The sequence below is a fragment of the Amphibalanus amphitrite genome, unplaced genomic scaffold (genome assembly GCF_019059575.1).
Source record: "Amphibalanus amphitrite isolate SeventyFive unplaced genomic scaffold, NRLGWU_Aamphi_draft 000204F_arrow, whole genome shotgun sequence".
In the NCBI taxonomy this organism is placed as follows: Eukaryota; Metazoa; Arthropoda; class Thecostraca; order Balanomorpha; family Balanidae; genus Amphibalanus; species Amphibalanus amphitrite.
This window is the reverse complement of record NW_024881699.1, coordinates 593998-610367: the sequence shown is the minus strand read 5'-3', so window position 1 is coordinate 610367 and position 16370 is coordinate 593998. Positions and strand designations below refer to the sequence as shown.

Sequence of the window (16370 nt, the reverse complement as noted above, 5' to 3'; positions counted from 1 at the left end):
TGAGGTCAGGTCACTTTCAGGTCAAAGAAGGTCAAATTTCAATGTTGAAATTTTTCAACAAAAAAAATGTCTTATCAGATGCAGTTTGAGCTCAGGAACACGATGGTGCTATTTATATTGGTGTACGATGTCAAATTCGTACAGAAAAATTGATTTGAAAAATTTAAAATTATGAAATTTTTGCTATAATGCGTATAACTTGGCCATTTTTGAAGCTATCTGGCTAAAACTTGCTCGAGTAAGTTACAAGCATGTGTTCTATCATATATACCGTTTTTTTCGAAAAGTCAAAAAGTTTTTGACAAATTACAAATTTTACAAATTTTGAATTTTAATGTATATAATTTTCGAAATTTTCAAAATTTTGAAAATTCGAGATAACAGTTTGATAACGCAGCTCATTCTGAGTCCTCTCATGCAAAGAAATTGGATTTAGCTAAAAAAACTGAGCTCTTGGGAGCGATTCCCGTGGTTCAATGTTTTGCGTCGAAATCGGCCAAACATGACGTCACTCTCACGTCATTTCCGGCCGACCTATGATAGATACGAAGTTCAAATTTTGGTCAAATTGATGCAGCTGAAGGTACTGAAAGTTTGGCGGCAATACGGTCAAGCGGTTTAGAAGTTATTGCAGAAAAACCGGCGGGGGCTATGAATAGCCTCCCCCCAGTGGGGCGCGGGTTAAATTATGGTTGCCCTCTGGACCGGTCTGGATCCACCGTTGCATGCATGCAGGACAATAAAACGATATCGAAATAACCGCCCCGACAATGGTCGGGACGGACTGACCGCTTCATGATCCGACGACTCCCTGGATCCAGTCGTGGCCAGTGCCGGCACCTCATCCAGCCGTAGGATCTTCGGCCAGCGGTCTCAGCGCGGCCCGTCACACTCACCACACCAACACGACACTGCACTGGTCAGTGGTCACTGATGAACACTGACCCACCGCACTCCACGTCCACCCAACCCGCCCAGTCACTCCGAAGTAACTTGAACACAAACACAGACACGAATCAACACCCCATTTACGAAAATGCCGCGCCTCGAACCCAATTTTTGCCAGCAGAGCTTCGGTGACCCGACCTCAACGGCCTCTAGCAGACAACAGGGGCGATTTTCCCGCCCGCAGGCGTACCTCGCCGGCCGGCCGCTAGAGGCGCTGCGCTCGCATGCGAGGTTGTAGGCTTGGTTATCGGCCTTCCATTCATCTTAGGACAAAAAGCTTCCATTCCTACTTGCGAAATACGATTCATGTTTCGGCTAAAGGTAAGAGAGGTTCCCAGCATTTCGTTCTATGCGTATATTGTTGCTCGAAAAGGTGCAGCTACGCAGTGCCGCTTATCTTACGTCAGGAAGCAGAAGTGCACGCCCTAGGGGTGGGGGTGGGGGTGAGCGAGGGGGTGGCAGCCGTGCCGGGTGGCGTGATCCCCCCGCCCTCTTCTCTCCTCCCGGGCTCTGCCAGCATTGGGCGTCCAGCTTCTCCAGCAGTACCTATGTCTATGGCTAATACGGGCGGAATCGATGATAAGCTTATGTAGTTAGAATTCACTTTTTTAATGATCAATATGGCATTGATATTGCGTCGTACATGTTAAATAGAGTAGTTCAGCCAAACATTGATGATCGATTTCTTATTTCCACCATGTAGGTAGAACTTACATACGTGACCCTGTAGGTATAGTGCGACCACAAACCCAATACCTATCCTCTCCCCCATGGCCGAATTTAATGTGTATTGTGTAGTTTACCGTCTGATCCTCGGCGAACTTCTCCAGTAAATTTTCTGAGTTAAATGTCTGGACACTGTATGGTTAAATTGTCTAAAATTGTATGGGCACGCTGAGTAGGCTTAATAAATGCTAATAATAATAATAACCCTGCTTACTGTCAATTACCTATACGTTCGTTGACAGCAATGCTGCCATCCTCTCATTCTATGGATATTTAAGCAGTAGGTAATTAGTTTTCTCACCGGTCACTCTGGTGGCTGATCAGTTAGCTTGCTGTTATTAGATAAAGGAGCACTCCCACTCTTACCTCATACCTCCACCGCTGTCTAGAAAAATAGCTATCTTCTAATGTTTACGTTCGATGGTCGCTTCATCGCCCCACTGTCGAATAAATCGAACTTTTCCTCCAGACCGGATTAATTACACACACACTGATGTGCACGTATATAAACCTGCGTCGGCATGCGGGCCGGTATGCCGTGAGGCACCACGCCGTAAGGATGCTCCCAGATGGATGAAGACATTTACACACAACTATTTAAAACGTGTTTTCAATGACGTTCTTCACACCAAACATGCTGTTATTAAGTGCTGATATCATTTATTGCTTCTACCAACATTTTGAAAACAGCACACGGAGCAAAGCAGTCCATATCGTGGCAAATTGCACAGTATAGCGACAGGAAGACATAGATACTGCAAACAGTTATTCCCTTATAACAAACAACCACCATGATGCAAAACGCACATACACCGACCACATCAACAGTCTGGAGGCATCAAAAGGTCGGCCGTACATATAAACCGCATCATAAGTCGCAGTTTCACGAGCTTCTACATCGTCTGCCGTGATTTATTGGCAAAATGCACGAAACCACGGTTTCGGGATTGCAGAGTTACTCCTCCCCCCCCCCCCCCCCAGTGGCACTTGGATAACTAGACGCTCGTGCTGTATTTACTTTACAATAGTGGAAATTAAAACTAACTAGTTAAAAGAGGAATGTATCGAATAAAGCTTACACTTATCCCACAAGCAAACAGTTGATAACAAAGTGTTGCTATAAAACGAAAACGCAGTAAATCACAGCTTGACCCCTCCGGAGAAGTTACTTGACTCTCCATAGATTTCACAATCATTTCGACTCCCATTCATATCTCACTCTCCTCTCCTTCTGTTCGTCTTGTCTAGAGAACCACCAAAAGTCAATATCAATATGCATGTAAAATCGCACACAGTATCATCGACGCATCATTCGATATCACTGTAGGCTGGGCCATGATCGCTCTGCCCAGTGCCCATACTTCTTCCGCCACACGATCTCTCAGATTCTCGACGTCTCTCTCCCTCACGCGGTGGTCGGGTCAAACGCAGCTGCGCCGTGTCGCCGCCAGGCGGCTCTGGTGACTGCGCGTTGCTGGAACCGGTCCGAGGCGGCCAGTACCCCGGCGCCGAGGTACGCGGCGTGGCACCGGTACGCCGACGCGTGTACCTGACAGAACATAGACGGACAAACGTCAGTCAGATGAATGGCAATTGTGTGAAAGCTACGTAAATTATGAAAGATATAACGATATTGTAGCCAGATTTAAAGATTTTGTTACGATGCTCTGCATAATTATCTATCAAACAAGGAACGAAACACGACATTTTTAGACACTATGTCGGTACCGGCTCGTGGCTATATTTTTAAGCAATGTAGAAATATCGCATTGTATCCATGTTACCAAATCATAAGGTGATGATACCGGCTTCGGACTCTTTGTTGATTTGTACTGACCCGCGGTGTGAACGGTCCGGTGGCGAGCTGGTCGAGCTCCAGCTGCAGTCTCTCGGCCAGTCCAGGCAGCTGGGTCACCCCTCCGGACAGACAGACGGTGCGCAGCAGCTCCCGGCGACTCTCCACCGGACACGCCTGGGGGCACAGGTCATAGGTCATTAATCGCAGGTCGGGTCACAGGACAGGTCGCATGTGAGGTCAAAGGTCAGGTCAGGCCACAGGTGAGGTAAAAAAGTCAAATGATTGTAGGTTAGATGCATCTACCGCTTAAAACCGACGAGGAGAGTAAACATAATTTTAACTTTACATGCGCACCAGAGTAGCAAATGGGGCGTTTTCGAACGCCTGGCCGTACCTCGATGGCTTTGTGGACCAGCTCGTGAAGTCCTGGCTGATCCAGACCCCAGATGTGCGGGCTAAACAGGCTCTCCGGTGCCTGGAACCTGCCAACGCCAAGCTCGATCTCCCTGTAAAAGAGGCAAGCGGCGTGTTAGATACTTACGATTGAGCAGCGCGACAAATAAAAAGGTTATCTTCTAATTTCCCGAGACTGCTGAATTAAAACACCATCCAGTATCCACGTCCAATCAAGCATCCAATGAATGTCGCGGAGCTGGCACATCCGACCGCTATCACGACCACACCACAATGAATGTCCTTAATCCACTCCCCATTCACTCCAGCTGGCCCCCATCCTGTACCCAAACGGCCACACCATTAGCACACTCGGCACTCCCACCCCGTTCCCAATGCTCTCTCCCAGCTCCTGCACGCTCCGCCCGCCCCTCTGACCTCCAGTCGGAGCTGTCTCCCAGCAGCTGGCTGACCGGCAGTGTCCTCTCGAACGGCGCCGGGTTGGCCGCACACCGACGCACGTCCTCCTCGTACCGCTCCGAGACGAAACAGAGCCGCTCGAAGGCGTGTCGCAACAGCAGGGACTCGACCGAGCCGGTGAGAGAGCGCCTCCTCTGCAGGAGGAACGGCCGCAGCTGGTCCCGCAGAGCCGAGCCGCCGTGAGGGAGACGAGTCACGCCGGCGGGAACGACCGCGCCTGGGGACAGATTTGAGGCTATATAACGGTATTGGAATAGAATGGGATCATTGTCGCAGATGAAAATATCTCTTACGCACCTCGTCAAATTAAATTATTTTTTATTAGAATAGCGTAATATTTTTATTTCTTTTCTTTTTCCGCGTACCTGGTCGCCTTACGCAAGTATTGTAGTCCCTATAAGTTTTAGCAATGCCTCCTGACTCCCGCTTGATAACTCACCGTCTATGATGGGCACCACGTCAGTGCTCTCCCCCACGTTGACCACCAGACCGGTGGTGACGCCGTACGCCGCCAGCGCCGCCTCGCTCTGTTCCACCACCGCCAGGGCGCGCACACCGAGCTCCTCCAGCAGCAGCGGCGCCAGCTGAGCGGTCACTGCCGACCTCAGTCCGTGCGGCACGCTGAGCACCATGGTGACCTCCCCGGAGAGCTGCAGCCGCCGCAGGGCGAGGTGGACCAGCGCCGCGGCGGCCGGGACGTCCAGCCTCCTCCGGCCGGCCGCCGCCGAGCGGACTGGGAACCAGAGGCGGCCGGCAGCGCGCGCCGCGGGCCGCAGCGCCGCTGAGCCCACCGCCAACGGCCGGCCGTCACCGGAGCTCACCACGGCAGCCGGGAAGAACAGCTGTGGCAGCGTGGCTGCGGGAGAGAGATGCAGAGAGCAAGGTGAGACAGAGCTTACGCTAAGAGGCCAGACGGGAGTATGATGAGCGAACCCGGCTGGTCACATTAATTATTTAATTGGACAATAGATTACCACAATACGTGACAGATTATGTTTATTTATGCAAATAAGTCCTAAATAGCGCACATCAATCACAGCCCGGTTCGTTTCCCACTCACGCTGGTCCAGTAGCAGGCCCGCCCGGACGGCCGTGCTGCCAAGGTCGATGATGACCCTCCGCTGGGCCGACACGGGGTTCGGCGGCACCCGCACGGGCTGGACGTAGGTGGCGCTGGCGTCGTCGGTGGTGTGGGTGAGCAGGGCGCGGTGCCAACGGTCGGCCTCCTTCCCGCGGGCGCAGCGCACCACCATGAAACGGTCCACCTGTGCAGAGATGGGATGGTTAGATATGTCACACAGAGTAGCGATAGGAAAGGAACGGGTGCACGGCTACAGAATTCCTCGCATTGTAATCGTACTCTTTTTTCACATAGGGAATTAAGTTTTTAATTCATCTCTGCACATGTCCAACTGTTTCGGCTGCTTTGTGATAGACATCGGTATGGATGTATTTCACTTACCCCGTCGTACAAGCTGAATACGGTTTGCGGTACCTGGAACGAGAAAAAACATCAAATCAGCATTTTCTCGGGAGATTAGCACTGCCTGGAGAGATCCGAAATAATGCTGATTTTTTTGTACTACCATCAGATAATTAAAACAGATGCTAGTTATGTGTTCTAAAAGTAAACTGTAAAATGCATTGCAGTCCGGGTCTTACCCCGTCGTTGGTGCCGAACGAGGAGCAGTCCATGAGCTCGACTCGGCCTCCCATCAGCCGCAGCACCAGACTCGGCTTCTCCGTGACGTTGTTCTGAAAATAAAATAAAATAAACTTAAACTGAGCGCACGCCTGAGCCTCTGCTGAGAAGGTCATGTCATCATTTGTGGCTGATATGGTGTTGACTGTTGATCAGTGTTCCTGGTGGTGCCTTCCTATTGCTGATCTGTCGTTTATTTTATTGCGGCGTCAGTTGTCTGATATCCAGCATTTTTGTCTGAATCAATATTTTATTTTCCTTAATCCTGATAAATCTAATAAAAAACATACGAATCCCAAGCGAAAATGTTTAAATTCATAACAGTCAACAGTCTAGTAGCCGTTCAAACCTGATAGTAGTAGAGGAAGCCGTCCTTGGCCTTGAAGTAGCGTCGTTTCCATGCGTTCCAGAAGGTGGCCTTCGTCATGCCGGACGGCAGCTTCTCCAGCCAGCCCTCGATGTTGGTGAAGCGCAGCTTGGAGTGGGAGCGGCCGCTCGGCTGCGGCACCTCATACAGCACCTTCAGCAGCTCGCTCTGGTTGAGAAGCCAGGTGGAAGAAGGACGACTTTGTTAGAAACGTAAAGAACAACACCCCACCTGCAGTCGGCATGTTTGATCAATCAGTTTGAATGACGTTGCCTGAAAACATTCTATACGATCAGGAGAGATATCTCGAACTCTATCGTAACAGTCATTTAATACAGCGTCCAACCAATGGCCCTTGACTTACCGGGTCCCAGACGTCGGTAGCGATTCCCGGCTTCACAGTACGTTCGTCCACCAGCGGGAACTTATCGAACACGGTCTCCAGCGGTCGGCGATGGGTGCCGCCGGAACGACTGAGCTCCCCGAGGGCGGCCGACAGCACGTCCAGGGCCAGCGGGTCGCCGGCGGGACGGGGCCGGCCGGCGCGCCGACCGATCGACCCCGACGGGTTCCCGGCCGACCGCTCGAACTTGCTCTTGAGCGCCTTCACGGACGGCAGGAGACCCTCCAGGGGCGACGAGCGGCTCTCCGGCGGATCGGTGCTCGCTGATAGCGTCTGCTCGCTCTTCATACTGTCGCTGTCATCGCTCGTCTGAAAAAAAATCCAGAAATATAAGCTAAATATGTTTGTCGAAAGGCTAGCATAATTTGCTTGTGACCCATAAATAAGAACTTCGTACATTTACCTATTAATCTGACACTTAAATTTTCACGCGACATACATCGTGCATGGATATGTGTTTATCACTGCTCTAACAAAGCAATACCGCTATGAGGAAATAAACTACAAACTTGTCATGCTGTTCATACCTGCGACCGTCTCTTGTGTTTGCGCTGCCGCATAGTTTCTGGGTAAATATCGATGGAGCAGTCCTTCTGAAGCGGTCCTTCGGGGTCATCGTCTTGCATCAGACTCCGATGGCCACCTGCAATGCGAGAGGGCCGTAGGTGCGTTTTCCTCTGGAGAGCTTAGGATTGTGTTACATATTATAATGCAATTCGAAGACGCTACACTTCACGTCTTAGCCCCATCTACTCGTACGGCTAGCCAATGGGTGTGTGCGACGTGCATATTTTATTGCTCGCCAGTGCATTCCACCTAACCCAGACACACCAGCCATCCATCAGCGCTTCGGTTCAGTAGCTCCGTGACACTTCCCAAATTATTCGGTCGTTACGACACGCCCGTGGCGGAGGATCCCGCAGCAGATAGCGATTTGTCAGTCACTCCGAGTGACACACTTGTCCGGGGCGTCTGGCGGCGCCCGTGCCCCGGGGGCGACCGGCGCACCAGGGCGGAACAGGACTCCTAATCTGGTCTGATCCGAGAGCACGGAGAGGTTGAAATGGTCCCATCCATTGTGGATGGGACGCGCACTGCGTGCAGATGCGGCAGCTGTGCTCAGATTTGAGATACTCAGCTGTTAAATGGAATGCATATGGATAGGCAGACCATTGGGCGGAAACAGCGATTAGTGATTGACGCATTGGTCTTTATTTGTCATGCTTCAATAGTTTGTTCGTCACGCACACAACTTTGCGTTTAGAGTGCAGGGCTGTTGCACTGTCAGGGGTTGTTGCCCCGATCAAACACCGATGTCGAAATGACATTGCCATACCTAGTTTCGCTCCTTTCTTTGACATTGGGGCGATAATAAAATAAAAATAAGACATTTTTATATCTATTCTAGCCAAGAAGAAATAATCCTAGATCAGCTTTGCTTGGGGTTTCTACTAAGAGCGTTGGTGGGTGCACCAGTCTCGAGACCAGCGGTTCCGAGTCCCCATCATGTCCCGCCGTCTGACCCACCTGAGCTGGACAAGGTGCTGCAGCGCTCCAGTGACCCGTTGGAGCGCAGGTCGCCCTCCGCCGAGCCGATGCCTTCGGAGCCCTCCATGGAGGCGAGCGAGGCGGCCGGCTCGGCGTCCTCATCCTCCTCCTCCGAGGTGGTGACGTAGTCCTCCTCAGCCTCCTCGACAATCACCTCCAAACCTGAGGACAATTCACATACTTAATTATCACCCCCAGACCTAGGGATAACACACGGTATACACTACACACCATGGGCCTCCTCGACAATTATCTCCAGACTTGCGGACAACACACAGTAAATCCCATCAGACAATAAAGACAATTGTCCAGCTGACTTTTGGATATGGGCTAACTTGAACATGCCTGTTTTCCCTTGCCATGCTTCGCTCTAAGTTTCAACTGCTTTCGAATTCCATTAATTAAGCATCAAGTAATAACGCAATTTTCCCTGCCAAGTATCAAATACTTGGAGAGGTGTTCGTCAGATTATCAAATACAAACGAGCAAATGATACTGAAAGTCGAGTTCATACAAAATAGCGCCGTACAATTTTAACGGTAGTGGGACCGGCATTTTCAGTTATACGGCGCCACAAAATTAATGGCGTTATATGTGACCACAACCAGTCAATAAATAGCTACAGAGGCCCTTCCTTGACCTATAATGGAATCCCTGTCGGCCTCTTTGTTCTCTCGAGTAGAGCGGGATATCAAGGAAATCAACTCTGAATAGCTGGCGGTCGCTCGCTGCTCAGCGTTCTTTGAGGCTGGAGGACGATTCCAAAGAAGTCATTAGTTAACGTCACCGTTCATTTTTACTTGCCATGCTGAATTTATCAAGGAATCATTTATCACGGAGTGGAACTACCGACAGGTGTGACGTTAAGCACCGTTCACCTCGACGACTTCACGGTTACACTTTTGTCGTGTGGATGTGTCTTTCACGTAGATGGGCACATTGGGCAGGCACTAATCTACTTAATCACTAAACACGAAGTAAGGTTACGGTACCTACGGCTTTAGCAGATACAGAATCCCCAATGGAGTTTTTTGGTCGGCAGCGCCTCGGCCCCGCCTACTAGGATTTGTATGATGTTTAGGTATATGGAATAAAGCGAAAGCACCCATTTCACACATGTCCTTAGTTATTTGTCTACAAACATCAGTATGGCAAATCACCGGCCCATACTCCCAGAACGCACCTGGCTCCTCGTTGTAGTGGCTGCGGCCGTCTGACTCGCCGAGCCCCTCGTCCAGCTGTTCGTCCAGCTGCTGGTCCGCCTGCTGGTCCACCTGTTGGTCCGCCTGTTGGTCCAGCCGGTGGTCGGCGCCGGCGCCCGGTGCGCGGGTCTGGCCGAGCGAGGTCTGCTCCGGTAGAGGGCTGACAGACAGACCCGGCGCGCGGTACGGACCGCCGCCGTGGGTCCCGTGCCCCCCGCCCCGCAGACCGTCACCATCGCGGTCTGTCGGGTGGTGACGGAGGGTTAGGTGGTGGTCAGGTGAGGTTGGGTAATGAAGTGTGAAGGAAGTACCAGTGATATCGAAGACATAAGCTGAAGTGTACAGTTCGGGAAAAAACTCACGTCCAAAAAGATATAACCCTTACGTCACATTGTGGCGTCATTTGGCTTGCGTTTTGTCGAATCATCTGACCTGTACTTGTCTTGTCGGATCATTTTGAGATCTCAAGGGGATGAATTTGGTCTTATTTCGCTGCAGTCGAGATATAACGTCCCCTCATCTGACATCATGCATGACGAAGTCACTGCCACCATACCATGAGCTGGGCTCTTGTCTATTGTCTCGTGGACGAGTGCCCATCTTTACCCTTCACACTGAGACCCGCCTCATCCCTGCACTGCATCCCTGCACTGCACTTAGTCATGGTAGCTGACCGTGAACAGCGTCTGTTCACCGACCGGCAGACGAACTGACCATAATTGCATAACCTTGTCGGTCGGTCAAACAGCTGTGTAATAGGAAAATTAAATAGCGTGAAATTATGCATGCCCCTGAGCCATCAATTTTTCTGCGGAATAAATCATGCATGGTTTGATGCACCGAGGAAGTTCCAGTGTCGCTGGGATTTTGGTGCGCTATCATAGCCGATAAAAGTCTAATAGGTGTATTGAAATGTACGTAGGTACCAGACGTTGCCAACAATGTACGAGTGGATTCCAGCGAATGCGTCGCTTGCATAAAACTATGGAACAGTCTTAAGTTCAGATTCTGGTTTCAATTTAGCCTTGTATACCTGATATGGTTTAAATGGAAATGATACGGCAGGATCAGTACTTCCAATAAAAAAACCAAAAACTATGTAATAACAATAGCAATAACGACCAATTAGACCTGCAAGCAATCGCACAAATTCAGTTCCCATTGTAAGCTCACCATTGCACTCATAAAGCAAAGCTAATTAGTAGCAAATAACCAGTCAGCATTGGCCATTAACCCGCGCCCCGTAGGGGGGGCCGAAACGGCCCCTCCCTGTCCTTTTCCGTCGATATCTCCTAAATGGCTGGAGATATCGCCACTAAACTTTCAGGACTCCTCCGGGCATCAATTTTACACATTGTGACCAAATTTTTTTCAGAGGCTATAATAGGGTGGCCACAAATGACGTCAGAATGACGTCATGTTCTGCCATTTTCGACCGAAAACAGACCTTCGCGAGAAGACCTGTCAGGCCTACAGCTTTGAAGATACAGGAAAATGATCAATACATAAAAGGTGTAGAATTGACAGGGCTACAAAACTGTTATCTCGGATTTTTGAGATTTTTGAGTTTTGACCCCCAAAAATCAAAAAAGCATTTTTTTATATATATTAGCCAAAAAATCCAAAAAGTTTTTTGAGTTTCGAAAAAACCGGAACAAATGTGATAGTACCTACCGTCTTCTATCTACATACTAAATTTCAGATCGATACCTCCTTTTTTAGCCAAGTTATAGCGAAAAAAACTGTTCAAAAATGATGACGTCAAATTTTCAAACTCAATTTTTGGCAATTCTAGACCTCGTAGAGCAGAAAAAAGACCACCATTAGACTCCCCGTGACGAGCTGCATCGAATCGATACCCATTTTATGCAAAAATATCAACTTTGAAATTTGACCTAATTTGACCTGACCTTGACCTGACCTTCACCAAAATGTGACCCAGGCTGGCCCCAAAGGCTGCCTAACCCACATAATCGCATTTGTCATGTAAAATGGACCATAAAACATGTATCACACGACACTTTCATATTGTGACCCCCGGTGACCTGACCTCGCTGTGACCTGACCTGGTATCAGTGACCTCAGATAGTAAAGTATGTGTTTGACGAACAATTTACCATCGATGGTTTTCAATAAATTACCAATTTACTCGATTTCACAACACATTTCTTGAAATGCCTGTGAACGGTGAAAATCCGACCTTTGACCTGACCTGTGACGTCATCGGTTTGACCTAGGTCAATGAAGTTTAGTCACAAGGTAGTTCCCCGGTGGGGCTATCGAACACCGTTTGAATTTTGAAAATCGGCCGGTAAATTTCCGAGATCTTAGGGGGGGGGGGGCCGAAACGGCCCCTCCCCTACGGGTGGTAGGGTCCGCCGATAGCCCTACGGGGCGCGGGTTAAATGTTCCAAATCCACAAAAGCGTGACGGGTCTGGGGTGCTGGACCGGAGAGCAATGACCCTAGAATACCCTCAGTCTCGTGATAGAGAATACATAACCCATGAAGACCAGTATGGTTTCGTCTCGTCGAGGAAAGTAATCCCGGGAGCACCGTTCCATATCGGATATCGAACTCAGGAGCACCGTCGCATCACCAGCCACGTGAACACCGCTCTGTAAGAGCTGCATGGGGCACCGACCCCAGGAGCACCCTCGCATCATCAGTGACGGAGTGCGCGGGGTGCCGCCGTCCATACCCGAGACCCGCTGTTCGCCATCCGGCCGGCGCCGCGCGTGCGCGCCCAATCAGCCATCGTGCGTCACCGGCCGCACGGCGGCACGCTCTGATGTGCGTTGGGAGCTGTGGCGACAATCGGAGCGTGCAGAGCGATGTTGGCACTTTGTGTTTCCGCTAGGAGATGACCGCAAAGCAAATGGAGCGGATCTAGCTCCGCACCATTCAGGGCAAAGATACTATTCGTACCGTAAAGTGGGGCTATTTGAGACAGTGGGGCTATTTGAGACAGTATTTAGAATCGCTATAAAATGAAGACCGTTTGATTTTTATGTGATATTTTTGCTCAGGAAGGTGTGGAATCGAGCAGTAAATCGCCTGAGCAAAAATTAGGCATAAATTTCAAACGGGTTTTATTTTATTACAATTTTAAATACTGTCTCAAATAGCCCCACTGTCTCAAATAGCCCCACCTTACGGTACGTTCACCTTTTTTTCGTGCTGTCGGCTGCTGATAAATGCAGGAATTCATAAACATCTTCCCGCCGACCGCCGTACTAGACAATAGGCAATAGAAATGGTCTGTTATAGTCACCATGGGAAACATGGAATCCTGGTACGGCGATATGCCTGAAATAATCCCAACGCAGCCGTGCACATGCACGCGTGCAGGGACGCAGCTTTGCACCGGTGCATCATCACAAAGGCGTCCAATTATTCACGTCGGAACGGCCTCCGGTGGGTCATAATCCGGCGACTGGTGAGGTCTGACCGCGGGCCGGCGAAATGGCCGTAACGGTCCGGTGGCCTGGGGTGCCCCAGGGCACGGTCTCCTCTCCACACTGAGCCGTCGAGGGGTGTGGGAGGCAGGCTGGGATCCAAACTACCGGCCGAGGCAGAGCCTAAACGAGGCAGAACGAGCGGGAATAACGGTGGACTTTGGATGGACGGCAGGGCGAGGAACTGGAAAAATCGATGGTTTCGCAGATATTTCGAGCTGTCAGAGGTTCGATCCTACGGTCCGATCTGATATATGATTGATGAGTATTTGATCGGCTAGTGAACTGTGGTTTTCTATTATGGCGACTTTACACACACTTTACAAGCATCATTTTAAATGTGAATAAAGATGAAACAAGTTCTGTGTTATTAATGCTGAGTGAGTTAGGACCAGCATAAAATGCAGTATCGCGGGTCATTGAACTATACGTCTCATCTGTGAAAGATCCCGCAGGGCGCGGCATTTACGTCCTGTGCCTTTAGAGCCCGAACTGTCATGGGATCGTCAAAAAGGTAGCTTTTGCTGACTGTGACGTGGTGTGGAGTCCAGCTCGTATGATCACAGTCGACTCACATATACCCGACACACGCCCTGGTAAGACCAGCCCGGCACTGGAATTTACGGTGAAAGGGTTCGCTGTTTGACGCTACAGCAAAAGGACATGTCGATGACACGTCCGATGAGAAAGCCGTTTTGCCGCTCAACCTGTCACGAGCTGATGTGTGAGTATCATTAAAAATAAGTCAAGCAGCACTTTGTTCTTTCGATGGACACTAAACTAGCCCAAGGTACTTTGTTGAAACTGTCTCGGCCCGATCTTTCATTATTATAGAGCTTTTAGTTACATGTACATTTTATGAATTGTAAATGATGAAAATAATTGTGTTCCCTGTCGGTATCTCACCTGGGGAGTTGTCCCTCCGGCCGCCGAGGTCTCCATCCAGCGAGTCCTCGTCCCAGTCCGAGTCCGTGTCCGCTGAGCGGGAGGTCCCGTCACTCGTCGGCACCGCCCTCGGAGTGTCGTACACTCGCGACTTCCGCGGTACGTCGTACTCGGGGGCGACCTCAGCCGGGGTCACACCGTCGGTCAGCGCTATATTCTCGTACGTCGGCGCGCCCGACCAGTGGACGTTCTCGTAAAGCTGGTCGTGTTCGGCAGGGCGGATCTTGCGACTGGGGTTCGCTGGGTGGTCGTAGATGACCTCACAGGGGCCGTGCGGGTCGACGGGGCCGACCCAGACGTTCTGGTAGCAGCCGGGACCTGTCTCTGGAGGGCCTCGGCGGCGGGATGGTGGGTTCCCTGAGCTCCCGATGGATATTTTCGTACCGAGGGATCTGTTGGATTGAAAGGTTGGTTGAAAGGCTGATGACAAGAGCACATTCTGGTAGTTGGCCTCGGGGAGGCGCGACGAGGATTGTTGATCACGTTCCATTCTTAAACTGCTTCGTCGGCCCACACGGAGCTCTTTGACTGACTCGAGAACCTCCTCTGCTGAAGGAGCTCGCCGAAGGATGTACTGGCCTCTCTGCTCTCCGTTGGGGCCTGTGACCAGAGCAGAGACACTGGCTGTCCTCAGGGGCGGCGCGGAGAACGACGACCGGTCCAGGCCGTTCTCACAGCTCCTCGCTCGGGTCAGTCCCTCACCACGGACTCCGACTCTGCTGGAGTACAGCGGCCGACTCGGCCGGCCAAACGCGCTCAGGTCCTCGCAGCTGCGTCTCTGGTCCACAGGGAGCTGCAGGTGCGGCCGGCGCGGTGGCGGCACCAGACCCGTGTCGCTGGAGCGGCGCTCGAACAGCGGCGGCCGCTCGTCCTCCCAGTCGTCTGCTCCCCACCGGGGCGGCTCCTCCCAGCGCAGCTCCCTGCTCCGGAGCGACTGGCGGATCCTGGCGGCTGCCGTACCGCCCAGCCTCCCACCTCCGCTCGTCCCGGGCGCCGCGCTCCCTCCCGCTCCACCTCCGCCCGGCCGCTGACCGGCTCTGAACAGGGCTCCTCCGCCGTCCGCCGCGCCGCTCCCGATCGGCGCCGCTCGGGCCGGCTCTGACGTCACTCGGGCCGACGGTGACGTCACACCGCCGAATCGGCCGGAGCCGAACGAGGCGGTACGGTCGGAGGAGGAGGAGGCGCCCGAGATGCTGCCGTCGGAGTCGACGCTGCTGGTCCGTCGGGCCGCCGCCGCCGCCGACTGGCTCATGCGCGCGTTCAGACCGTGCGCGGCGCGCTGGAAGAACGAGAGATTGCGCTTGAAGGCGTCTCCGGTCTCGGCCTGTGGCTGTTTCGGAGCAAGGTCCGAGAGTGATTGACTTCTTGATGCTGGCTGCTGACGGCGACTTTCATACAGTGTGTATTTGGAGTGAGAGTCTGTAGGTGTCTTGGACGTTGAAACAGACGTTGACTCGTGGGATATTGTGGATCGTCGTTGCGGAACATGCTGAGGTGCGGGAGGAGTGGGCTCGTAGCCTTGTGACGGCCTGCGCTGCCGCCTGTGCTCTGTAGAGGAGACCGCCTCCCCGGGTGTCCTTTGCTGGCTGTGTTCAGACGTCTGCGAGGCTGATCCGTTGACAGGCGCATTCTGTTGTCTGCTGTTATCTGGGGTAGAGTCGGAGGCGCCTTCATTTTGGAATTGCTGACGGGATCGCAGAGCTTGCTGAAACAGAAAAGGGAAACGTGTGTTACGTTTTATAATTAGTTGGTTTCGTTCATGTGAATTGTCGATAAAAAACGGCGTGAATAAATTCGACAGTTCCCAGCATGAGCATCCTAAGTGTCAAATTTTCGAAATTGAGTTTTTGTAACATTCGACTCAGCTCGTCGAGCTGAGTCGAATGGTATAAAAATCTCAATTTCGAAAAGTTGACACTTGATGTTCTTGCTGGGAACTGTCGATTAATTATCAATCATCCTTTCACGTCGATAACTAAGACTTACGGCCATAACAAAACACCCGACTGCACCTCCGCCCGGTCTCGGGCTGCGGCCTGAGTTTGACCAGGATTCAGGATCTCGAGGCGAGGAGTGGTCTGGCTGGCTGTGAATAATGCTACAGGCCCCAAACTTCAAAACAAAGTAGGTTACCATCAGATATACAGCTAACACCGCTAGCTGCACTTACACTGACCACTGTCGCTACTCGGTATGCATGCGGCGACTGGCTCGAAATGGATACTGGATGTGAACACCTGAGTTCACTGCACCCTTCCCTCCGGTGACGTCATTGGTACAGAGGGGCGCCTCTGCCCACCGGCCCCCGGCGGCATTTAATGGGGACTTCAACGCGGCAGAGGATCGCACCACCGTCAGCTGGCGTACATATAACACCGCGCGGTGATCGGTTAGAGTAGGC

The 16370-nt window shown here is 51.5% G+C and overlaps 1 protein-coding gene across 1 annotated transcript in view; it reads right to left on the bottom strand.

Annotated features, from left to right (window-relative positions):
- Positions 1-2465: 2465 nt before the first annotated feature.
- LOC122384970 overlaps positions 2466-16370 on the bottom strand; it is a 28606-nt gene continuing 14701 nt past the window's right edge. The window contains exons 4-17 of the mRNA XM_043372839.1: positions 13931-15674; positions 9549-9809; positions 8345-8527; positions 7345-7460; positions 6779-7126; positions 6397-6582; positions 6008-6100; positions 5808-5840; positions 5406-5610; positions 4785-5201; positions 4304-4562; positions 3867-3978; positions 3512-3646; positions 2466-3223 (exon numbers count right to left, since the gene is read on the bottom strand). Of these exons, the coding sequence (XP_043228774.1) occupies positions 3080-3223; positions 3512-3646; positions 3867-3978; positions 4304-4562; positions 4785-5201; positions 5406-5610; positions 5808-5840; positions 6008-6100; positions 6397-6582; positions 6779-7126; positions 7345-7460; positions 8345-8527; positions 9549-9809; positions 13931-15674 (4236 nt within the window). The 3' untranslated portion in view covers positions 2466-3079. The remainder of the gene's footprint in view (positions 3224-3511; positions 3647-3866; positions 3979-4303; positions 4563-4784; positions 5202-5405; positions 5611-5807; positions 5841-6007; positions 6101-6396; positions 6583-6778; positions 7127-7344; positions 7461-8344; positions 8528-9548; positions 9810-13930; positions 15675-16370) is intronic.